Source organism: Columba livia, chromosome 3 (assembly GCF_036013475.1).
Source record: "Columba livia isolate bColLiv1 breed racing homer chromosome 3, bColLiv1.pat.W.v2, whole genome shotgun sequence".
Classification (NCBI taxonomy): Eukaryota; Metazoa; Chordata; class Aves; order Columbiformes; family Columbidae; genus Columba; species Columba livia.
The window spans coordinates 99,215,250-99,242,084 of NC_088604.1; the positions used below are offsets into that span (position 1 = coordinate 99,215,250).

The following is a 26,835-nucleotide window of genomic DNA, read 5'->3' on the forward strand; positions in this document are numbered from 1 at the left end:
GTAAGAAAACTATTATAATTTTTTTTTTACTGTTCACTTCTATTTACAGTCATCTCTGATAAAGACTAAGCCTCCCCAAAAATGCATGATAAAGCTTCTTATCACAGGTTTTAATGCCTCTAATAACTACTGTAATTCTGTGTGATTTAGTGCTTTGAATAATCCACGAGGATTTTTCTCTAGATCTTTAAAAGGATTGTAATGTGTACAGAGGTGTCATAGTGATTAAATTTACAGGACACTTATCAAAACAGTGATAAGAAGGGATGTTTAATTAACACATGTACACGTTGTTCTACTGTACTATCATGCGAAAATGGAAAGACCTGAATGAGACCCCTATTTTCCTTTCAAAATACTAAAAAAATTAAACAAAGGATTATGCTCACTATACAAAAGGGGAGCAGACATTTGGAGGGCAACAGCAAATCCACGCAGCACCTGAGAGTGGGGCCGGCCCAGTGTTGCGTACTGGGAAGAGCCAAGGTCCTGGTACCAGACAGACGTCCCAGAAAGGAAGGAAAAAGTCAGTCACATATGACAGTACGTGGGAATTTACCAGCTGAGTTTGGAGATCTCATTCCTTTGGCTGCTGGGTAGTTTGAGGACACTGCAGTTCTCGTCAGCTACAATACCGGAAAGTATTAATGCTTTTAGGGCTCATTGATAAAAGTCATTGCAGAAAACCAGCTGAAAGTTACCTTATCAGATGTTTTTGAACTCCGTGTCTCAAAAAGGCACACAGGCGCTCTAGAAAATCCCTTTTCTCTCCATCAGTGGATTTACTTAATGGCCAAGGCTATCCCTTATTTATATAACAGATAAGTAATTTAAGTTAAACAGTGAAGCACCCCAGCAGACCAAACCCTAAGAGAAAGAAGTAGCAGAGTCAACCATAGAGCAGGTGATGGAAAAGAACCTTCAACTCTCTAAGGAGGTTTCCACTTTAAGTTCTACTGACATTTTGTCCACTGTGATGCTGACAAAAAAAAAAAAAAAAAAAAAAAAAGAAGTTATAGAGAGATCTAAAGGTGTTATAATATACGATCAAAAGACAAAAAAGAAAAGTCAAGGAGCTCAAGCAACCCATATTCCCACTGGGGAAACAGCCTTTTTAATATTAGAGTTGTTTGTACTTTGAAATGGAAATCTCAACATCTGCAAGTGCATGCAACAGAGTTCACTCCTGGATGGACAAGTGCCAGGTAGTAACCAGGGCTTTGGCTCCATGAATGGGAACACAAACTTCTCTTTTGCAAAACTTATTTTTAATGATCTCAAAGGCCTCCTGGTTTAGTATGGAAGACAAGTGCCACTGATTTCTTCAGAATGAATCCCACGTATTTTGTATCAAAGTCCTGGCACAGGGCTGCAAAGATGAAATCACTCTTTGACCATCACTGTGGGCTCGCCTGCTCTGCTCTGCAGTGCTGTGCGGGGGCACACAGATACTGGAAATGGTGTAACTGCATTATTACTGTGCTCTGCAAAGGCTTTTGTACCCTGGTTCTCAGTAAGACTAATTATTCTAAAAGAAGCTTCACACTACTGCAATTATCCTGCTCCCAAAACCTGAGTTACATCATTTAGGACACTGTGCTTCGCTATTTAGGCACATCCATGCAGCTTTATTTTTTGCAACAAAGATTTTTACTGGGGGGGTGGGTGGGGAAGTTAACAGGAACAAGCTCAGAGATCACAAACAAGGCAGAACACTTAAATATAACAGGAATAAGGAGTAGGCACTGAGGATGTCAAATATCACGTGCTGCTGAGTCTGACTGTATTTACCTGGCACGCAGGACTGCTTACCTGCATAATCCTTTCTCTGTAGCAGGTGAAGGTGAAGGTGTGGGAACTTCCTTCTCCCTTTGCTAGCAGTATTAACTGAGCAGATTATGAGGGAGATTATGGAAGGAATTTATTTCTCATCTCTGTCATCAATAAATTACTAAGGCAGCTTTCAGGACTCCCAGAGGGTGTTTTGAAACATATACTCCCCCTTGGCTGGCTGCTCTGTGGATGGCCTAGCATACATGCTACCCTCTTGCATAAGCCTTCAGTCTTTCCATAGGAGAAAACCTGACTTTTAAAATAAATGTTACAAGTTTATCCTGTAACAGAGCCTCCTATTCTATGGTCCAAAGAAAGGCAGCACACCATTTTACAGTCCAAAAGGAAAACTCTGGGAGTAAGATTCAAACATTACCTTTTGAGAACAGTATCCTACATATGTTATTAGTACTATTACAAGTATAGAGCTTGTAGAGAGAGGCCAAAACTCCCAAATAAATGAACTAGTCATCCCCATTACAGTTTGTGCTAAACATCTGAAATAAATCAGTAATGCATACAAAACTTGCCTGACCATATGACTGGCAATAAATTTGGAAATCAGTGCAAGTTCATCAAATGTTTGGTACATCATCCAGACCAATTTGCGGGTGAAACTGAAATGGATTTAAATCCAACTCTTCCCTTCTTGGGAAAGAATTTACAGCAGTAAACATTATTTAATGTCCCTATTACAGGAGACATTGAAAAATAAGAAAAAAATAACATCTGCTCAGTGACTCAGAAATTAGCAGAGCAGCCTTAGTCATTTTCACTGTCTCTCATGAGTTAAACAGACATTTTCCAACATTTCCATATATGCCTGTTCTTGCCTTCTCTGCCCAGCAAAACTACATCCGAATGTGATGGTTATTCACATTTTTGTTACATTTCAGCATTAAATGGAGAACAGTTAGATTTACAGCTGAGAAAAAGAGGAAGGAAAAAGAAAGAGAGGGAGAAAGAGAGGGAGAGACAGAGAAAAATAAAAGCTGCTGCCTATTTAGCCAAATTACTCAGAGATAGTACATCCTCATCCTCAGACACCAAATGATTTGTGAAATCTTCAGAAATGTCAATAATGTAGCTAACTGCATGGAGGGTAGTTTTAATCAGTTTAAACCAATCTGGTGTAACTACCCCCGAGAACTAAGCAATCCAACATCTCTAAGTTTATAATTAAAAAAAGTCCAATATTTCTATAAGCATCTCCAGCTTGCTTTCCCTTAAAGAACCTTGCCTTACCTTTCTAATCCTCTCTCTGGTCTTTGCCTTGGTGCAGAGAGAGATGTTGTAGAAGGCAACTGAAGGTATTTCACTGGGATATACAGGCCAAATCCTTTGTTATTACAGAAACAAAAATTCACTTGTTTTGATCTAACTATGTGTATTTAAAGAATTACCAGCAGAACATAAACTGAAGCAGAGGTCTATTTAAGGTCTGGCTGTTCCAGTTATCTCTACTGAAGCTGCCACGGATTTCAATGGGAGCATTAGAAGCTGAATGGCGAAAGGAAACTGCTCCCAGATTGGAGTTACCCCGGATTTGTGTACAAAGGAAAAGGCGCTCACTCTATGGAAGGCAGATGCAGGCTGAATTGCATATGTTAAATTAAAGACATCTGCACTTTGGCAGAATTTGGACAATGACTCACTTACATTTAATTATGTAAAAATTTTAAACGGGGCAAACTCCACTGTAGTGACTCATATTAGTGCTACCACATGATATTCTGATAACTACATCAGTATATAACTCATGTCTCTGCTGCACAGAGTTTCTACAGGGAGAATGACATATTACCTGACTCGCATTAAAAGGACTCCATGTTCCCAGCAATGACTGGTACATTAAGTAATGCTTCAGAAAGTAGCACATAGTACACCGAGTTGTGTTTTTTTTTCTTCTCTTGACACAAAACTACATATCCTCTAATGACAATAATTCACTGTCATTCAAAAATCAATTTTCTGTTGTGTTTTATTTCTCTAAATTTATGGAGTTGTGGGGAAAGATTCCAGAAGTAGAAACTTACATCATTTCCTTTTCTCAAGAATTACAGTGCTGCAGACCTCCTCAGGCTTCTAATCCAAGATGCTTCCACCCTGTCCTTACAGGAGTGGCAAACACACCCTCAATACCTTCAAGCACAGAACCTTCTGCCTACCAGGTAGTTTCTCGTGTTTTGCGTCACATACATTCTTGGACTTTTCCCTGTTACCTCCTGCACTTTTCAACATAGGTTTGGTTTGCTTGGGTTTGGTGTGGATTATCAGAATGAACTGATTATGCGTCTTATGTCAGACTGACAGGACTAATGACCTTGAAATGTCCATTGTGAAGAAAAGCTATCCTGTATTATTTGCCTCAGATTTTAAGTAGCAGCAAAACACTGTATTACTTCCTTCAATGTTATTAAGAAAAAGGGGGCTCCTTTGCTAATTTGCATCAGGTCCCTTTCCTGAGCTCTGAGAGTTGCCACGTTTGTATCCTGGAGTTCCACTGCATTACACTCCCAGCAAACACTGGAAAAAGAGATGTCCACTACAAGGCTTTCTACACACCATTTTCAGGCTTACTGAACATGCTGACAGCACCCTTAGGTAACAATGGGATCTACAAAAGGCATTTTCATTACAAAAGGAATGTATTAATGCTACGAATATGGCCTTTGTTAATGCCACATGCTGACTATAGGTGTGGATGAGGAGTATGATGAATGGGATGATGAAGAGAAAGCAATCTTAATTGTGCAATTAGTTATGTTTGTGTAATGTTTTGCTTAACAATTGTAGGCCACTGGTAGACTAGTGACCCAAATTTCCAGCCTTTCAAAGGAGTTCAAACAGCTAGGAAAGCCACTGTACCTTTTGAGCAACTACTTTAGAAAGCTAATGAAAACTGTAAATGATCTCAAGTGGCCTTTGTATGGCTTAAGTGTGATGTTGGGCTTGGATACCCAAGTGCAGTGTGTGTTCTCCAGCTGAGAGTGGTAAGAAGTAGCAAGTGCAGAGGACACCCCGAGAGAACACCCCGAGCCAGAACAGTGCTAAAAGGTATGGGAGTGAAGTCTGGCCTCTGAGCAACAGAGCTGATAGGAAATTATTGGAGGTGTCGAGGCCAGTGTGTGTAATGGGCTGGATCAAAAAAGAATGAGCAAGAGGAGAGTATGTTCCTTTACTTTCTAGCATCTACCAAAGACAAACAGCAACCTGATTATTCTATACCCTCTCATTCCACCATTCACATATCTTCATTTTCAATTTAACTTTTTTTTTTTTTTTCCTAAGGGTTCAAATAAATGTTAGATTTAAAATTGGAATCCAGATTAAAGCTCACTTGTATAAGTGTTCCTGGGGGTAGAGGTAAACTGCCCAGAATGTGACAACAACACGGGTGTTGACTGATGATCTGCTCAAAATCGACACATCCAAGCACACAAGAGTTCATTTCATCTTCAATATCACCCGAGGGATCCACACCAGCCACAGCTGGTGCAGAGAGGTATAAGACTCATTGGCTCCATGATTATTCAGTTCATAGGTTAGCACTGCTGGGGAGCAGAAAAGATGCTCTCGTGCCACTCAAAGCTATTAAACTGGCACACAGCATAGTTGCCCTGGTCCTCCTCCCCCCACAGAAGAACTTAGGTCCTTTGGAATATGCTAGCCACCAGGACAAAACTTGCCACTGATATTTAAATATTAGGCTAATGACCGTGAAGATGTTGTGGGGGGGGAAGTCTGGAGAAGCAAGGTTAGACCTGTGCCTAAACCTAGGATACATTTAGGTCAAACTCTCCATTGCCTTTCAAAGGTTACACTATAATGCACTAGGAATTCTGTTTTTAAATAGTCTGCTCACTCCCTCTTGCAACAAATACTTACACTTCACAATTGTATAGTGCTGCTAAGTCAAGCTGTTTAGCAAAGATATTCACTTCTGCAAAGAAACTCAGCCCCTGTGGTGCAGGAGGGCACAGCCATGTGCTGTGACCCAGCTCCCAGCCCAGGGGATGAAGAACCAAAGAACAGGGCAGAGACCATTTTTGCTATAGCCTAGCAAAAGCGTCCACCCACTCCATTTGCTTTAGTGTTTTGACAGGAAATGAGAATAGTTTTCTAAAGGTTATTTCATCCAGTGAGAGAATAAAAAGGGTATCACATGATTTTGCACCCTGGATGCTGTTTATAGAGAAGCCTTAAGTCACAGCTGGATTCCTACAAATTATTTACTATTGCAGACTGATATCGAATATACAACTTGAGGCAGAATCACAGAGAGCAGGATTGTATGTACACAGAACTAAGCTTCATATTCAGCCACATCTCTTCCAACTGACTGCAAGCATCTCTACAGTAAACATCCAGGCTCAAACACCCCTTGGAAATTCATTAGCAAGCACAGCAAACAGCAGTGCAGAAAATAGCATCATTCCATTCAGTGCAATGAGACATACCCCACTATATTGTGTGTTCAAAGAGGGAAGGGCAATCCTCTTCTAAACCCAGCTTCTCAAGAACCTGCATCCAATCACGCATTCCCTTTATAACAGCCACCTCTCTTGGTGCTGCTCTACAAAATCTACATTGTATCACCACCACCTTAAAGGTCGGCTGTGGTATTTCAATAAATAGAAAAACCGCGGTTTCCTTAAACAGCTTGTATTCCTCAAACCACTTGTATTCCTCTTGCTGCAGACACTCTGGCTCTCTTCTATTGGTCTTGCTTAGCTCACTTTCACATGAATGTCAAATTTTGCATTTGCTGTGTGCTGTCATCTAGACTCCTGCTGAAAATCAGTTTGTTTTTCCCCCACTTGGTGCACCAGATTAGCATCCCTCCTCTCCCCCCTCCAGAATAGAATGTAATTAAAGATCATGGGAAAATAACACACACACACACACTAGTCAAAGTTAGAGAATTTCAGGTTTGGTTCTGCTTTCCAATTTTATATGCTCCACTTCACTTCTGTATATAAAGAGAAATAGAAATGGCTTTGGTCATTGGATATCTATTAACCCTTTGTGCATCAGATCCTGTGAGGCAGAGATGACAGCAAGATTCACAGCAGCTCAGGAGCAAGAGCCCATGCCTTGCAGAATTGCACCCAATTCACCAAAAATGAAGTCTTTTGCCCAAATGGTTCTCTCTCCACTTACTGTGCAATGGTTATGAAACATAAGCCAGAACTGTCCCTATGTTTGTAATGTACAGGAAAATGTTTCATGACCGAGGTGAAATTTTCATCTGACAAGCCTACTACTTCGATAGCCTTGAAAAAGAGGAACCACTCGGGACTGCAAAGGCCAGTACTGGAGACGCAGTGGCACAGCTGGTTTAAAGCAGAGGTTGTTTTGTACAACCCCACCTCAGCAATGGCACCTCCATCTCAGATCTTCTGGTGGTAGGATTAAAACAATGGAAACCTTAATGTCTTTGGTTGTAGGGCTGAATATCACCAGAGAAGAAATTAACTGCTTTATTATTATTATTATTAGTAATAATAATAATAATAATAATAATAATAATAATAATAATAATAATAACAACAACAACAACAACAACAACAACTATTATTATTATTAAAAAAGCTTAAACTGCTTCTACAGTTGATAAATGTATCATCAAATTGCCATTTCTCATCACAAGCATAAGAAAGAAGCAACTGTTGATCTCCAGTGTGTCCTGACAGGCTCTGGAGAGGAAAAACCTAGTAGGTGATCTTCCACCACGAAGGAAGGTGGCAGAGGGGAGGCAACTCAGGATCCACATCCCAAGGGGTCTTCCACGGCTAGATCATATCCCAGTTTGTCTCCTTTTCTAAAAGGAGAGGGGAGATAGCAGAGGGCACTGAGAAAGATGTTCATGCCACATCATTTGACACACAGCATCGCATGGACAGAATTTATGACTTGCCCAACCTGTACAACTTTGTCTATGGTGAATTTCTAGGAAATAAACCCAGAAATTGTGACACTTATTTAACCACAAAATTCCTCCCTCTCCCTCAGATTGGGAAGAAAGTAGATGTTCACCTTTACTGATGTTCCACTGTAATCATTTTTTATGACAATTCTTGTCCATTAGTCAGAGGATCATAACAGAATAAACAGAAAAATGAGCTCAAGCCTGAGTATTCTACACTGTAATCTAAATTAAACTGGTATTACAAATTTGTTTACTAATCTCAGTTGAGCTACGTAGTTTTGAAAGTTACTTGCTGAACGTAAACATGTCTCCTGATGCTACATTACCCACTATATGCAGTAAAATATATTCTAATGTAATACAATAAAACTGAAAAACCAATAAATGTTCCTATTTATTGAGAAATTGGACAAAATATAGCTTATTGTCAGTTTTTAAAGACTGAAAATCAATAGATGATGAAAGGTTGTATTTTTTGTTACTATTAGACTGTTGACTCTAGCAATAAGCAAGATATGGATTACAACTGGGGGAGTAAAGAACTTGTGAGATAAACAATTTGTAGTATCTTGGGTCTTTTAGAAACTTAATTCCCAATATTTGTGCAGTGGCGGCCATCTTGGCACCACTGTTAATGGGCCTGGAGAGCATAGCTCCTCCATTTTGTTGACAAAGCCAGCTTTAAGTATCTTCCTGTCTTTATGAGCATTTCTAAATTAAGGGGGCTCTTAATCAGACTTGCATCTGCTAAGGATCACAAGTAAAGCAGATCCAGCTTTCACATACATTTGCATCCAAGCAAAAAAAGAAAAATCCCTGAACAATATAATGAAACTGCAGCTATTGCAGTCTCACTGCCTCTCATGTGCCTGGATTGAGTCCACCCAGCTGAGCTCCAGAGCGGGTTCCCCAGGTCTGGCCTCAAAACCCTGTGCAGTCCTCACATAACAACAAACAGCCCAACACCAGATGGAAATGAAGTTAAATCAGATGTCCAGTTTGCAAGGACCTTTAGCTCTCACACATTTCTGAGCTTGCCATCCTTCCTCACACCTGTAAGGTTTTGAAACATCTGGGCCCTGAGTGCAGAGGTCCCATTCGAGTCCCCCATCTAAATGTGGCTGAGTTTTAGCCTAAGATATGGGCAGAGAAAGATTTGCAAAACACAGATTTTAAGCACCTGTTTTCCCAGTAGAACTTATACATGGGAGTCAGTTTAAAACCTGAATTTCTGTATTCATTAAGCAAAAAGCACACAACCATGCAGAGGCTGGGAAGGCATTCTTGTCTCACAGTGCAAACATGTTAAAATGGAATACTAAAAAACAAAAAGTGCAGTGATTAAAAAAACTGAGTTAAACATAAAATATTGCATCCAGAGTCCTTAAATAGTGGTCTGTGTCAACATTTCTGCAAGTGAACTACTAGGTACGACCATTACATATAAACCCAAATATAGATGTTCTACCCTGACTATATTTCTAAACTCTGGAACAGAATTTGAAAGGATGCCAATTAGAATAGGGAGTTAGGGCTGTTTTTAGGATTTATAGTATCTTCGTACATTTCATAATCATACAGCAGCTCAGATCTTGCTAGATGGGGGTGATGCAGTGAAAGCCTATACTGCCTTCAGATACACAAATGTGCTTCCCTGTAAAAGTGGACAGTGACCACTGGACTCTGATGTGACAGAGAACTAGTAAAACCAACTGATGTGCTTGTGCAGGACTTGATTTTACAAGTGCACAGAGGTGTGCAGTTGTAACTCTGCAGAGGAAAAAAAACAACAGTCCCAAGACCTTGAATGAGTTGAAAGTGCACAGAAATGGCCACCCTACTGAGGGCCCTAGTCCAGCATTTTCATAATGTAAAACTTTTGCTTCAAACTGAGGAAAACACAGAGATCAGAAATTTTCAAAACTTGGTTTCTTCTGTTTTCCCATGTAGAAAACTACCTATTTGTTAAAAGGGGGCTGTTACGACTTCTACATAATTACATTTTTAAAGAAAAAAAAAAAAGAAAAAAAATCATGTTGTTCATTTAAGCTTTTGCTTAAGTATACCATGGAAAATAACTTTGATGAAATAATTTGCCCAGAGCACTGCTTGTCTGGAAGATTTCTATAATTTAACTGCATTTCTGTAAATAATTCGGTGATAGACAGGCCATCAGCATAATTTGGTGCTAGATCCATGCAATGTTAAGGAAACGGCCAGCAGGCCAAAACTTAAATCTCAACTGCATCCTAGTACATACAATGCACACTAAAAGTCAACCCAAACCTATTCTTTTTCTTTTTTTTTTTTTTTTTTTTTTAATCTGTTCATTCAGTTTAAAGGAAGACAGTGAATTTTGCTTTGGGAATGAACACAAAGAAATGTCATGCTTCCTCTCAGTGAGGAAAAGAACACCCACATACAATTAACCCTGCACACCTCCAGAAAGATGTACAGTATTTTTGCATAATAACATCCCAAACTACTGCCACAGCATAATTATATAGCATAGCATTTTGTACTGCCACTGAACTAACCGTAACTTTCACAAAAGTCTCTCACTTCTCCTGTGTTGTTACTCTGTAAAACAGAAAAGCTATTGCACTGATTTTTAGTCAAGCCTTAACAGAGGCTGCAAGATAAGAGGTACAAAATTGTATGCATGGTACATTGCACCTTTAATCATCTACCTACTTGAAATACTCAAGCAAGTAGTTAGGCATCTAAATGTTCCAACTACGGACTTAAAATAAATGGGCTTTGTAGTACATGACTCTGTCCACATTATTTGAAAACTGCATTCATGTCCCCTCTCAATCTAAGTATCACTTCAGCCACAGGAAGATCAGAAAACTCAAAGTCAGTAGCAGAGCCAAGACCAGGCCTATGATTTAGTATTTTAGCTGAAAAAAGTGGAGAAGTAATGACTGCAGGACACTTCCCATTCATGCTTCACATCTAAACAATCATTTTCCCGTCAGAAATGTCCACAATCAACATTTCCTTCCTGCATCATCAGATTGTAAATCAGGATAGGTTCAGTCTAGCTGCTGGAAGCCTGCTATGAGTTTTACCAAATGAGAAGGAAATAGCAGGGAAAGTAATATACAAAACAAGGCAACAAAGCCATCGTTTTTGGCTCTACTGAAAAAAGGCCTCAAGAAGCAGACACATTTATGCTTCTTTTTCAACTGAAAAATGGAGAAGAAGGTGAAGTAAATGGGTTAAAAGCCAACAAAAAGTACTAGTGAAAAACCTCACCAGGTATTGTTGCAAGAACCTCTAGATAAGCATCTTAAATCAGGGTAAATTACACACCTCATGCTGGTGACTCGGTCATGGGAAATTATGAAGCTACGTGATGTCTCATTTGTTGTGCTGAAAACAAATGTAAATAAATTACTGAGAGAATCTCATTTACATTTAGAAATTCATCCCGATGCATGACATGACTGCTGATGTTTTTTTAAATGACACTTTGAGAAGAAGTGCCACTATTAAAAACAGATCATAGCCACCTTAGTGAGAGCCTGTGCACATGTGCGTGCATATGTGTGTGTGCATATGTGCATGAGTGTGTAAAGGCAGATGTTCTAGAGAGATCTTTCGGATCACTGGGAAAAAGGCTTTCTTTTACTGTTTCAGAACCAAAATTGTGATGTCAGAAGACAAACCCATCAATCTGTATTCTTCTGTGTATTTTTCCCCCTCCAGAGTGGGAAACAGAAAGACAACGTTATGGATTGGCTGCTATCAGTACAACAGAAAGTGCAAATACTAAAATTGTAGGAACAGAAAATAGTGTGGCACATCCCTCCATCATCAAACGTAATAAAACTTCCCCTTAAATACACACACAAAAAGCCTTTTGCTAAGCTTTTATCTCTCCCCTCCAAGTCTCACGTTTTAAGCTGTCACCGAAACAATTGAGAAGGATATCCAGGAAGCCATAAGATGGAGAGCAAGTTGAACCGTGGTTAGCTAAGCAGCATACATTCAGGCAAATATCCAAATGCTTTAGGAGCTGTCATTCTCCATCCCGCGTGGGAAGGCTGTGAAGAGATGGACTTGTTCGTATCATGATTGCTCTTATTATTACAGCAGTGAAAACACTGCATACTAATGGGTGTGTTTTCAGAAAGACGACTGTTAGATGGCTTTTTAGACTCTGTGCCTGGCTGTCTGGGCTTCGGCATCCGATACTGCCTCTCTCTTTCTTTGCTTCCCAAACAGAACTCTAAAAAAAAAAAAGTTTGTAACATGAGGGTGAAATAAAACATACCAAATGGGGACATGACAGCATTCTACAACCCCACATACGGCAGCATATTTACATAAGCCTGCATAGGTCAGAGAGTTTATTTGTTAAGGGACAAATAAGCAGGCCATGAAATAATTATTTTTCATTGTGCCCTGCCAAACCTATCCAGCCAAAGGCTAAATTGGGCTGCTATTGTGATTATTTGAACTGTGGAGCCAAAAGTCTTCACTGCAAAGCATCCCAGCTGTCCTAAATTTTATTCTGATGGCCAGTTTTCACGCTAGCTTGAAACTTGCCAAAAATGCTCCACAAAATAGGCAGGCGGAAGGCTTGCTTTATCCAGACCTACATCAATTACCGATTTAGAGCTGTTCTGAGAACTTGATTATTAACAAATCACTTCCCAAAATTGTTATGACAAGATTCACATATGCAAATGGCAAGCTGCTCATATGTACACAGCTAGCAAAAGAAATGCATAGAAAGGTTCCCAGATTTATTTATGGTTATTTCGTATTGTGCTTTACTGCAAATCAGCCACTAAAATAGTAAAACAAAGGGGAGAGCTCTGATCACAGCAGCAGAGCTTTGACACACGGTGACATCGGAACACCCAGGCCATAACTGCTCAATGTGCTTCTGCCTTCACCCACCTGCTGTGGAAAAGGATCTACCAGAGTCTTCTGGCACCAGAGGAAGCAGAACCACCGTGGTAATTCCCAAGCTGCAAATTTGGTCAGCACACCAAGGAGAACAGCTCAGATCACCGCCTTGGGAGGATATTTCATACTTTAAACAATATTGACGGTGGAGGAGGGGGAACAACAAATGTAATTTTTTAAAAACCTCATGCTTCAAAGCTTAAATTAATCCCTAATAATGAAATATTAGGATGAGACCGTGTAGAGAGAAGATTACTCCATTTCTGCCCATTGTGAGGCTCTTATAACTTTCCTTGAGGTGCCTGGGGTTGACCACTGCTAGAAACAGGAGGCTAGAAAGATCTCAGAAGCAATTCTTTTCATACTTTCTACTCTTCTGTTTCAATAACTAAGACACAAATGAAAGACAATGAGCCTAATTGTTTTGAAGGCAGCAGACTTTTAAATAAGTGAAATACCCATGATTTGGTATCGGGCTGTATGTACCGCAACCCCGATGAGACAAGTGCACCTCACCACAGCTGCCCTCCTCCTCCGCACCTCCTATTATTTTTTATCCTGTTTGTAATTTCACTGTAATATCCTCAGGGCAGCAACCACTCCACATTTACACATGAATTAGAACAACACCTCACACAATGGCATACCAGTCCTGATTGGACCTGGACTGCTCCTGGGAATGCTGCTGGGAATGCTACTATAAAAAGAGCTCATAAATGTATAGAGTACAGCACAGTAACACACACACATACCTTTTATCACAGTTAACATCACTGGCATGTTAACTCTTTGTTTTCCCAATAAAACTGCAGACAGTTTAACTTATTTCTAAGCTCCAAGATGGCTGCAGGATGTGTAGCTCCAGCACACCTTCACCAGCACACCCTGTGAAGTTAGGCCTTTACTACAAATGTCTGTATTTACTATTTAATAAAATGACAGAAATGTTATGGAGTCTCATTAGAGAACCTTATAAGGTTGAATCTTGCTTAGGATTTGGACACAAACTACATGATCCAGCCACGAGCTGGGGACATTGGGGCTGAGGAACCAAAGGAACCCACATGAGTGTCAGCCACATCATCCCTGTGCACCCGTTATGGGCCTCCTGCATCTTAACCCGATTAGCCCAAATTCCCCTCTAATTTCCTTCCTTCCTCTGGTGATGCTTTTGACCTTTGAGCTAATATTTTAATATATTCTAGAATTCAAACTTTTGCATATAATAAACTAGTTATTTTCTGGTACTTCAGATAACAACAACTCCAGTACACAATTTTAACTTAGTCTGGTATTCAGTTATTTTATTTTTAACTGAAAATATAACAAATAAAAAGATTTTTCAAATTTTTCCTAACAATTCTGACGCGTTAATTATTTTGTATAACTTTTTTTCCTGAAAAACTACAAATGGCCAACGTTGTTTATGAAGAGCAAAAAGAAAAGAGCAGGTGCAGGTAAGATGGCAAATCAACAAATTACTTGAGTACATGCATAAATTCTGGCACCTGAGCCCTCTTTAAGGTCAAGTTCCATGTTGTAGTCACTCATTCCAATATTTAAAATCTAGAAAAAAATGGAAGAAGTAATCAAACTGTAAAATCCATCAAAAATAGTTAGAATAAAACAGCCACTTTTCCAGGTCTGTATTATATGTTTGTATGGCGTCATATTTTCACCTTAAAACTCTCCCATATCAACTACAGTTGTTTGCAGTCTGATATTAATCTGCCTCTCTCCAGTTGATGGGCCTCTAAAAACTCTACAAGAGTCTAAAAACTCTACACAACCAAGTTCTGTGTAAAATCCAAGATCATGATTTCTTTTTATCTGGCTCCTGACGAGTTGGTAGCATTACATGGCCTTCACGTGCTTTTCCATTTAACCTTACACTTAATACAGGTTTTGACCATGACATAAATATGGAGAGTTTCTATCTCGCAGAAGTGTGGTCCTCCTTGTTACACATTCTCAGTCGGAGCACTTCAGCTTCTCCATGAACTTCTCGCAACTTGTGACTTAATTCTCGTTTCTTCTGCCCAGTGCACCCACGGCTCTAACCAAAGCAAACTCTACCCAATTGTCATACTTCTACTCTGGAGGGAAGACCATTCAGGAGTGATCTTACTTTTACAAAGATAGTAAGAGACTGTGGTCTATATGGAATACGCTATTGACAACCCTGCACACAGAGTCAGATATGTGACTAAGTCCAAGGAAATCCTATTAGGGAACAATACAAATGACAGAGCTTAAAGACTACAGTTAGCTCCCAATTAAACCGCCCATAAATCTGTTCAGAACTTGCAGAATTTATCACCAGAACAGGAATCTCAAAACCTTTCACAGAGTCTCATTTTAACAGACCTGTTGTCCGCTGAACCAACAACTCTGTTGCTTACAGATAAAATTTTTCACCAACTTAAGTACTATTAAAAGATGATTATGCACTGAGCTTTCCTGAAATTGTATAACATTTGCATGGTATAACACATACTCTTAGTCGTTCACTGCAGTCTGATTCAAAGTGCTATAAATATGTTTGCCCTTTCTGCTAAGCCTGCCTAAGGGATTAGCAACCCCCCAAAAGTTCAGTTGAATATTAACTGCATTAACTTTGCAGACTGTAACATACTGTTACACTCAAACAGCCTACAGTGCAGTATGGATGACTTGCTTAATAAAAAAATGTTTTCATGCAAAGCCCTATTGCTAAGACAAAAAAAAAAGAATTTGCTCTGTCAAAGGGGGTGACCTCTTCTATTTAACTTTGTAAAACAAACAAATAAAAGGGAGATTTTTACAAGGATGTCCAGAGAAACACTTATCATTTTGTCTGTCTAAACAGATGGACTTGCCTTGGCAGCACAGCACCAGCTTCGCTCTACGTTAGAAATTAAATCAGTTCACCATGAAAAAAACCCGTGAAATACAGTAGCAGTGTCATTACTGCAGTAGCGTGAAGTTAAAAACTAGAAAAGTAGTATGACTGCTTTCTTACTTATTTTGTTAAGTAAGTGGTGCTTTGCCTGCCAACTCCCATAAAAACCACATGTGCTGAAAGACTTTCCAGCACAAAGTTATACAGCAGTAAAGACAAGTAAAAGGAATAGGAAATATTTAAAAGTTGGAAGAGTTGACAGGAGTGTAAAAGGAAGCTGACTTGGTAGCTAATGCTAAAAGTCAAGGAAGAGCAGGTTCTTAAACCTCCTAAGTAAAAAGCTCCCAGGCAGAGGATAACTGGCAGTATCTGATCAAAAGATGAAGAAAAGGAAGGAGAAAGAGGAAAATGAGAATGGCTGGGACAAGTTTCTGAAGGTTACGAGGTATAAAGTTGGACCAGTAAAGTTGTCTGAAGTAAAGATTAAAAAACTCTCCATTATAATCACAGTAATACAAAAATGTAGAACATGTCTACAGTCTGCTGCAAATAGAAATGGCATAATACATTTTCTTTGCTTTTATAAAAATAAAAAGATGAAACAAACCTCTATGTTGCTGTTGGGACACACAACAACCCTCAAAAACGCCTTGGCACCAAACACCACGATGAAACCTTCCTCCTTGAGTCTTCAAGGATCATGTATTTATCAGTTTGTAAAAATGCACTCTCCCATGCAAAAGTCTTGGGTGTGATCAGAAATTAAGTCAAAACTTTATGAATTAGAAACCGTATTTCTCCATAATGCTGCACAGTTACTTCTGCCATTCACCATCACCATCATGTTATCTAGAAATGGAGACCAACAATAGACACTGGTAATTACGCAAGAACTTAAACTGCAGAGAGCCTTAGACCACGCCATTAAACTGGAATTAAAGCTTTACAGGAAAAGAGAAATGTTGCACTGGCTGCAATCACCTCCCTCCCTTACACAGACACACTGCACACCTGCTACCCACCGGCCAGATGGGACTGAATTCTCCTGAATCAGATCTTGGATTTTTAAGCTCAGCTTGAGTTCAATTGGATTTCAAGACATGCAAATATATTACCATTTCGCTTTTAAAAAAAATTACACCAGTGTCCAGGAACTCCTAGTTTCTGTGTTGTTTGCACAATCAGGTATATATTAAAGTTGGATTATCGCCCCAAATATACCAACACAAATAAATAAAATGCAGCTTTGCAACAACATCTAATTTAATTACATATGCTCACTTAATGCATTGAAAACAGAAACAAGCTGATTTTATAACATCAGCATGTTAAGCAAGATTGGGAATTTAGCTAATCCATAGTGATCGGTAGTGTTTTTTTAAAAGTCCATAAAGGCAATTTAGCAGCCCAAACTCACTTAAACCTTGTAGGAACTGGCCCTTAATGCACAGGTATCATAAAATATTAACACATGTTAAGAAAAAGCTGGGAAGCATTATATTCCTAGAGAATTTGCTAAGCTTGCATAATGTAACATTTATCATCAATAAAGTTTCTTCAGCGAAGAGATCTCTAGCCTGCTCTTCAGAACGAAGCCTCTCTCTTGTGCTCTACTCCAGCCACACAGCTCCACCAAGTCTCTGTACTTCAGTGGGCTGCTCACAAATGCTGAAGTCGCATTTTTAATTGAGACTGGCCTCCACCTTTTCCATTGGTCCTGAAACCAATTTCAGACTTGGAGGGGGTTAACAAGTCATCGGCCAGCAGCAAGACGTTCTCCGCAAGGACCGCGGGCATCTGGAAGCTGCTGCCTGTGGTGTTCCGCCAGAGCCACGTCTGGCAAGCGCCGAGGAGCAGAAACGCGAGTCCTGCTTGCTTGGCCAGCCTTGGACTGACCTTTAGTCGTAACGAGGAACAGGAGTTTTGTTAGTGAACACAGAGTTCTGGTCTACACATTTTTTAAATTGATTGTTTTATTGATGTAAAGTGCCCAGGTGCCCTCATGACAGTCACTAATATAGATTTTGAAAATAAAATTAATTAAGGGCCAGTCTGGACCACCTTTACTGTCACCATGTAGTACCCTTTTCTACAAGTAACAATGCTGTCAACCCACAGGCACAAGTATAGTGTTCGTAGAGTATTTCATTACGTCTCAAAACACTTCACTATGGAGGTCAAGATCACTGTCACCTATCTACGCGTGCACACGTGCGCGCACACACACACACACTCTCACTCTTCTCTCCTACCTTCCAAAAAGGGAAATGAAGCACAGAAACCTTAACCGACAAAAGTCCGTGCCGAAGTGCCGGCTGTGTCACACCGGGCTCTGTCCCCCCGGACCATGGCATGAGCCTGAGCAGGAGCGGAGCAGCCTGGCACACAGGCTAATCTGAATTACGCTCCTCCAGCCCTTGAAATGGTTCATCATTAGCTGCGGGTTAATGGAGTCCCAATGAGTAGTGTTATTTTCATCCCCTGCCTACTGAACACAAAATTCATTTGCAAATATCCTGTAAAATACTGCAAAGCAAGCCAAAGAGATATGACAACATAAGAGGCATACTATTTATGGAATGCACTTACCGTCATTTAGAAAAGGAAGCTGACATGAGCAACAGCCTAAATTTAGCAACACATTTAGTTTTTATTCACTAGTCACAATGACAACATTTTAGAAGGCTACTGCACACCTTGTGTGCCAAAAGGTTCCACTGAAATCAAGACAGACTTTGATCTGAAAGGAATTCGAGATCAGCTCCTTAATGAATACAACACTGAGTTAAATTAAGGCAATCACCATCTTGACTTTCTATTCCAAGTAGATATAAAATTACATTGATTGCAGGAAATGGTGGCATTCAAACAATATTGCAATGGCCAAAACCTGAAAGCTAAATTCATTGTCGAGCTAAACTAGGCTTTCAGAGGGCACCATTTGATTTGAGGGAAAAAAAGCATCTACAAACCACATATTTTCAATTAATAGCTTAAAAGGCACAGAGTAAGAAAGCAAAAACACTGGTAAATATGCCACATGCCACTCAAATAAGCACAGTCCCTGCATGTAGATGTAGATATTGTGTGTACATATACATATATATATATATATATATGCACACATGGATGGGTACAAATGTGGTTTTGTGTTTGGTTTTGTTATTCTTGTTGGGTTTTTATTTGCTTGTTTTGGTTTTAAGGCAGGCTACTACAAAGGCCAAAGTGGAGATCCAGAAAGACACAACGTACTTCAGAACATCCTGAGAATGCTCTTTTATCCATGCTATCTTTAATTCAAAAGTTATTTCAAATCAACACCATGCAAAGTTAAACCTAGTTCTCTTGAAAACTCAGAAAAAGAATTCATTTGAACCCTTACCTTTGGCACCTTAAAGACTTTTGTCCATGACTTACCTGCATAAATAGAAAGAACTAATTTACTACAGAAATGCCCATGGGCAAACATGTTCTGGCTAATGAAGTGTTCAGCTTTTGCATGATTAACCAGCTGGTGGGGGTGGTGTAAAAATCACAGGGCATAAAATAATAAGAAAAATTGATTAGCAGCTCTCTTTCAAAGCACTCTATGAAAAAATATCCTTATTTTTTCTCAGCAGTTCGGAAAGGAACTGTTCAGAAAGAAAGACTGGAATGACTTACCAAGGAGCCAGGCAGAGACTGCACCAGGCACTCACTTCTCCAAGACCTGCATCGCAGAGAGGTTCAAGTGAAAAGTGAGATACCAACCAGCACCATGGCTGGATTACTTATACAACAGGTCCTGCCACGCTAGTCGTAAAGGTAATTTTCTACTATATTGCGAAAGACATTATATAAAATTTAAAACTATGACTACGCTTTGAGTCAGTTCAGTTTCTTCCCCAGTGCTCTACTCTTGAGCACCTTAGCTGGCTACAGCTACTCCCGTGAGCAAACTTAAGAAGTCCCTCCATATGAGCCAAGGGGTGCATATGCTACTTAGAAATAATGCACACATTTAGGTGATGCTATGCTTTGCACTCACTAGGGCCAAAAATCCCTTTGCCCTTTCCATCCTGTACAAGGCGTTTTTTTACAAGCTCACATGCTCTGCCCTCAAAATAGGACCTAATTAGTGTACAAATACTTGGCAGACAGGTCACAAAAATAAATTTATCATTAACTGTCCCCTAAACCAAGGCAGGTTATCCTGAAGCAGTTTCATTCCATACACATTTGCTCCGGGTCCTTTCAGTTGGGTTACAACTTTAAGAAGGAAAAACACATTTTTATGGTACAGGATTACTTCAGAAATATAAAGCAGCTGCTCATATAAAGCATATGCACTGGTAATAAGAAGCCACAAAAATCTGAGCTACAGATAATTTGCAATAGGCCACAGGAATAGTCACAATTCTCTTTACCTTCATTCCTTCTATGAAAGACACATGTTTTACACCTATTTATGGGCTTTTAAAAACTGGTTTATAGCTACGTACTATGGGAGAAGTGGGCAAAGGATCTACAAGGATTTGCCATGTGTTCAAGACCTGGGGATGTAGCCATAAATTCAACGCTGAGACTTCATAGATTGGGCACCTACAGTTGCTGCCATGGGCAATATACAAGCCATCACCTTACACCTGTGTCTGATTTCTAACCACAACCAGATATTGCCTCCCAGAACTTCCACTCTTACAGTATATGGTACACCTTCGTATGCCCAGCTACCTGGATATGATTTCAGATCTTAAATCATGCTGGTATACTGTGCATGCTGTGGCTCAAACTATTCAATCATACCATGGAATTATTTGCAAGGAGTAACAATTTTACCTGAAGTGAGAGTTATTGTGAGAAGAACCAAAGCAGATCAATGAAGCCCTTTTTCCTTCTTTCCACAACTTCTCCATATTTCTTAATTACCATTTTCTGAGAAGACAATATCCCTTTAAATGCACCAAAAGTGAGATTTTTTCCATGCTGTTTCCCTACAGAAGCCAGGCAGATTATTTGGAGAATGGATTGCTTCATGCACACACCACACACTCCACCCAAAGCTTCACACCAAAGAGCCAGTGAGGCTTACTCTGATTAGGTAACTCTAGAAATATTCCATAGAGGTCACAAATATTCCATAGAGGTCTTCCATCCGAAAAAATTTGTCACTAACTTCACAGTCAATTGAGACTTCTGACATCAAAGAGGCTTTTGCATGTTTTTGAGGCATTGCTGGATAGGTGGACCTTTCTACACTTGCATAGTTGTTGCTTTTGAGCCTCTCCCAACCTTTTTGGAAACATTTCTACATATTAACACTTGGGGAAGTCGGCATAAAGCTGACAAAAGCAAACAAAAATAGAGGAAAACTGAAAGCATTGGCATGAAGCAACATTTCCCCAGCACATCAGTTGGCAAAGTGCTTTCTCCAGATAGAATTCACAATAAAACAGAAGTTTCTAGTTAAGCAAGAAATGGTATTAAATTCCACTTTAGTCTAATTTCTATGGTCATATCTGAATCATGAGCAATTTCTAAAATGTCAGCTTTTTCTAACTCTGATCAACTGAGACCCTGACAACACTGGAGCTTGTAAACTGTGTTTGAAGCTGTTTTCAAAGATGGTAACAGCCTAATGTGTTTACAACTTAGTTTATTAATTGCAGCCATACTTTCTAAGAAATTCCATTGTGGATTGTCTAAGTAACACCATCATTTTGGTTAGCCTACTTGTTTAAAAAAATAACTTAAAAAAAAAGTCTGTTTGCCATAGAAAGTGAATGCTCATTAAAATCATATTGCCTTAAAGGAATTCAGAAATACAGCTATGAGGCACAGCTGTTTTACAGATGGAAAAAACAAATTCTTCAGACCTGTACATTGTACTTCAAAAGCTTTATTTAATTATCTGTTTGTTTACTTACAAGCAATTGCTTTGGAAGAGTCCCCCAGTGAGTATATGCTGTGTACTCTGCAGAGGGGTCAAGCACAAGATACAGCCTGCAGACTACAGGTTTAACTTCAAAGAACATGCATACACAATGGTATTTAGGTGCCTAATTCCACTTACATCAACTCTCAGTGAAATTGATAGAGAGTAAGTACCTCTGAGGACATAATCCTTTGACATTAACACAGATTCCTCATCTGGATCCAGGTCCATGTCTTTTTGGAAAACAAAGCAGCAGAAAACGAAAACCATTTTGCTCCGTGGCCTCCTTATCCTTTCCTATTTTGGAGTTTCTAAGGTTGGCCATGGTTCCCAGTAGAGGACACAACAGCCAAACAGGCTGGTCTAATTAACCAGAGCTTTTTGTCCTAATTAGTAACAACAAGAGCATAAAGCAATCAATAGGACACCTTATGCCACTACCACTTAAGTCCGCTTTGACTACCTCTGCTTCAACCGTACCCTTGAAGCATATTTGGATGGTTCTTCCTGCCACTCTCCCATGCATTATCAATTTTTAGCAAGGATAATCTTTCCTATTATACTAGAAATTGGTAAGAAATATTGTTGACTTATATGACACAGCTAAAAATCAGGTGTAAAGAGCATATCGAGGAGCCAAAGGGTTTTTTTTTTTCAATAAAGTACTTTTATTATCTCTACTGTGATTATATACTTGACCAATGAGTAACATATTATGATATTCACGCTATTGCAAACAAGTTGCATACAGACTTGTGTAACACACGTCCCACCCAAGCTCGAGGGGAACCCTGCTCTGTTGCTTCACTGTACGTTCAGTTACTTAGAAAAGACAATGATTTATTCTTAAGTCCTTTTAAACTCTTTCTGAATAAATTCTGAAGGACAGCTGGCAAGAAAGAAGTATGTTTAAAGAGACAAATACAGAAAACCTGTAAACCATCTTCTTCAAGATGGAGACCAAACTGCTAAAATTAGTTCCTGGAATTTCTCCTTTGGGTGCCAGTTTGAGTCTTGTTCCAAATGACCACTAACAATCCTTCTGACTTTAAAATAATCCACAGCTGCTCAATAAGACCTATTTGCTGATTAGGCGTACGCAATCTTCCTCTGCATATTTGTAATCTTATTTTAAAAACGCATTTTTGTTCCAGTGTCCTGAAACTAACCGTGCAAACACAAAAGAACTCAGATGCCCTCTCAACCCCCACTGGAAGTGACAAGTGAGTCCTTCTAAAATTGCAGACACACGCTGTCAAGTGCAGGTGTTTGTAAACAAGTTTGGAAATGTTTCTAATTATAAACCCTAAGAGTTAAAATTAGAAGTCCAATCCGCTGGCTTTAAAAAAAGAACTTCCAAAAGGGTTCATCTAAATGAAAGCAACCAGTGATGTTCAATTTAGTCACGAGAGCAGAATTTCTGTGCAGAGCGGCATACTGCTCTTTATCAAACTTTCTACTATGAGTTACAGTACATTTCTTAAAAAAAAAAAAAAAAAAAGAGAAAGGATTTTATAACAATTTTAATTTGCTGTCATACTATGATACTGTATACTTGAATGTGCAGTCTAAAAATATCCTATTCACAGGCCTCTTGTATTTCAGATAATTTAAAAGAAGAAAAAGAAATGTTCCCGAAACTTCTGAATCTGTCTTGGCTGCCAACATCAAAGTTCAGCTTTTATGGGGAACTTCCCACGCTGACCTGAGAACTCAAACCAAACTCTGTTTGAAGGAGCCTTATTCTTCTGGATGAAATTCTCCCTGGCAATCTCACCTACTGCAAAGCTTGGCTTACCCTGCCCTGGCAAAAAACACCAAGAGATGAAACTGGGGAGGACAAAAGTCATCCCAGAGCTCTGGCTGATGCAGATGTAGGGATGCTGTCACTGAACTGGTGGTGTCTCAGCCTTGCTTTCACCATTCTGGTGTGGAGGTCAGAAATGCAGCTCTAAGAAGCCACAATACTTTGACCAACACCTCAGACAGAGGTTGGAGGGAGGCTAATCCTGCAGTCCTTGTACACCCCAAATTGAGTTTATAATGCATTATGATGAGACTGTGCAGATGTATTTTACCACTGCAGAAGCTTTGGGAGAAAGCAGAGCTTTTACCAGACTGAAGGAAAGATGGCTTTTTTTTTTCTTTCCCTAAAAAGTTGGCACTGCAATTTCTTGATCTTCACATTATTTCCTAAAGGACAACTGAGTATGTCAGAATAATTTTTGCTGATTACAATGAGCAAACATTAAACAATTTTGGAGAGGCCTGACTACAGCCTCACTTCAAGCAAGGGGTAGTGTCTTGCTGCACTGTCCTGAGAAAGCTGGAATGGAAAATAGAGTAAGCAGTGAGGATCTGCTCCTGGAACGAGGTGGGCCTGGCCCAGCGCAATAGACGTCCCTCTGCTCCACAGGCAGCAGCTGTGAGGGCCAGGAGAACAATTCCCTCCTCTACCAGGCTGTTATATGACAGAGGAAAACCCTCAAAAACCAGGACAAAAACTGAGTTGCCCCTGTCCCATCACGCTGAGGGAGCTAGTTCACCACTATCCATCCCTTCCTTTTTCTTTCGTTTTTCTTTCTAGTATTCACTGGGTAAAAATAATAGCAGTTTCCACATTTTTTTCTGGACAGCATTTTGGAACTCGTTGCCTTCAACAAATACAACCTCAACAGTTTAGTGCTTATCTTGTAGCTAGCGAGTGTGGTGCTGCATCAGGATGAGAATACAAATATGCTTTCAAATGGGGACGTGCTTTCAAACTGAGAGCCTTGGAAGTGGTGCTTCCTTTGCTGCAAGCCATGGATATAACCTGGAATTGCTTAATACTTGTGCCAAACTTGAGTGTGTGTGTGTTTTACTGACGTGAGTAAGGGATGGAGAAGCCCAGTTCTCCACTTTGGTGAAGGGACTGCAGTAAGCGGGAGCAGAGTGAGGGCACATCTCACCTGCTTCTGACAGCAGCTGGTGGTGGCTCCCCCTCTTTTCCTTGGCTTGGGCACCTCGTCCTCCCCTTTCCTGGCTGGTGCAGTGAGAGCTCCCTCTCCTGTTCCAGTCTAACCAGTGTTAGACCTTGTCCTACTGGAAGCACGGCCTGAGTGAAGAGAGCAGGTTCAAAGGCAGTATCAGTGAGCTCGGTTTCCTGCTAGAAACTGCCACTAAAATGAATTCCCTGAGGGTGAAATAGTATCATCTTCCAATTAAAACCTATGTAAATGTATTTCCTTATCAAAAAAATATATAGGTACACATGCACAGATTCGTATATGTAGTCTGACACATATATACATGTATGTGCACACACATTTAGCACTGCAAATCTTTAATGCTACTCAGGCCATTGCTATTCCAACTCAAAGTAAGTACAAAAATCATTCGTTTCCACAAGTCCATCTAACTTCTGAAGCATCTAAGCTTCTGCATGTACCTGTACTCTGCTCAGCTGCAAAAAAATTTTTTTCCTAAATTAATACATACTGGAGCTCTGTTTGTGAATTTTTATATAAGGTTTTTTATATATATATATATATATATATAAGCTTTTCACTGGGTATATAAATACTTTAATTAAGAAAATCAACAATATGTATCTATTTAGGAGATTCTGCATCAAGATCAGATAGGGCAATTAGCCCATTACATTTTTTAAGATATTAAATAAAAGAAAATACATTTAGGAAATGCTTAACCAGACTTAATTTAAGCATTTGAGTGCTACAATAATCTCAGATAGTGATTTATTTCTAATACTTTCTGCATGCTCAAAATGAAAGCATGAAGAGCAGCACAATTGCATATATCTTCTACCAAAAATAGCCAAAAAATACTACAGAAGAGTGCCTGCTGGGCTGGTTATAAAAGTAAAGTATAACCCATTAACTGCTAATTAGAAGCATCAGAAGCAGGCTTTGCTGCAATAAGAGCTGGCCCTTAAGTAGACGTTTCTGTAACCATTTAAAGGCACAGGGTTTCTCCAGTTGCTGAGAATGGAGCTTGGATGGTTTCAGCATAAAGGCCATGTGAAAAGAGACTATGGCACTTGGCCATGTTACCCAGCTGTTTTCTAAATATGATGACAGGTGCCATTTTTTCCATTTGATCGTGGAACGTAATACATCTTCAAACAGATTTTCCCCAACTAGTCTGGTGCAGTTACATTTCAGAGATTCAAATATAAGAATGTTGTGGGGTTTTTTGTTGTTTTGTTTTGTTTTGTCTTTTTCCTCTGGCAGAAACATATTGCACATATTGGCAGATATTTCATTATGTACCTTTTTCTCAAAGCTGATTTCTGCTGTATATATTATTTTGCTTTTTACTGCTATTGTAGAAGGGAAAGAATAAGCACATGAGCAAAGGATACCATTCTGAAGGAATTAAAAAACAAAAGCTACTATGTATAATTAGACTTAATTATACATTTGCTTTCCAATAAGGAAGGATTCTCTTCCTTTCTGTCCACTATACCTTGGTATTTCCATATTTTCTCCTATTCTTCATCTGACTAACTACCCAGTCAAATCAAGCTCCTTTCCAAACACAGAAGGTTGAAAAGGCTTTTTGATCCAGTTGCCTATCAAAAGACCTTAATGGGTCAGGGCAAAAAAAAGCTGAAGCCAATAGAAACACCAGTACCACAGTTCCCTGCAGAAGTAGCCAAGACACAGAAGTGGCAATTACAGACGTGAGCAACAAAGAGATGATGCCTTGGAATGGATGACAGGCTCCAAACGCCAGCCATGCTGGATGAGCAGCCAAAGGAACTCTGCTTCCTCCAGGCCTTGGGCGGCCTCGAGCAGTGGGTGAGGGCAGGATACAAGTCAGGCTGCACAACTCAAATAATCAGGAAAAAAAAACAAGCAGATAACTAACTTCCCCTGTTAAGGAAAGGGACATAACTAATGTGAGGGGGAATAGTTCAGGTCAACATTTTGGGCTTTTCATCTACATGGATTGACCAGCTAGTAAACAAAGGAAGAAAGTTTGTGTGGAGCAGGAAATGAGGGCATTTAGGTTTTTTTTTCCTCTCTGCCCTATTTTCATCTACAAATACGGCAGAAACTTGTTTCTTTCTTTTAAAATGGTGAAACAGGGTCATCCATTAAGAAAAACTGAGATGGTAAAGAATAATTTTCTGAAGTTAAACATCTAAGAAACAATAAAACTACAACAAGTAGTAGTCGAAATAATGAAACAAAATTTAGCTTAAAACAATGTCTTAAATATTTAACCCTGGTAGCAGCTTTTCCAGGGCAGATAAGTATATCTGTTTTCATTCTGTATGTAAGAAAACAACTGTAAAATGCCCCAAAGCCACCAAGGGATTCAGTGTCAAAGACATGATTAGTA

The 26,835-nt window shown here is 39.5% G+C and overlaps 1 protein-coding gene and 1 long non-coding RNA gene across 26 annotated transcripts in view; both read right to left on the reverse strand.

Moving 5' to 3' along the window:
- The window catches only part of ESRRG (estrogen related receptor gamma), a 405,281-nt gene that overhangs the window by 332,436 nt on the left and 46,010 nt on the right, over positions 1-26,835 (reverse strand). The window contains exon 2 of one of the 25 annotated variants that reach the window (XM_065058454.1): positions 19,233-19,278. The exons of 21 other annotated variants lie outside the window; for them this stretch is intronic. In XM_065058454.1, the coding sequence (XP_064914526.1) occupies positions 19,233-19,278 (46 nt within the window). Of the gene's footprint in view, positions 1-18,951; positions 18,969-19,232; positions 19,279-26,835 lie in introns of those variants that run through there. 3 more of the 25 variants (XM_065058463.1, XM_065058486.1, XM_065058464.1) reach the window with 3 other exon arrangements.
- Positions 10,055-18,944, reverse strand: LOC135579128 (uncharacterized). The gene is made up of 2 exons (XR_010471618.1): positions 12,680-18,944; positions 10,055-12,002 (listed from the first exon to the last, which is right to left on the reverse strand). It is a non-coding gene; the product is annotated as an uncharacterized LOC135579128 (long non-coding RNA).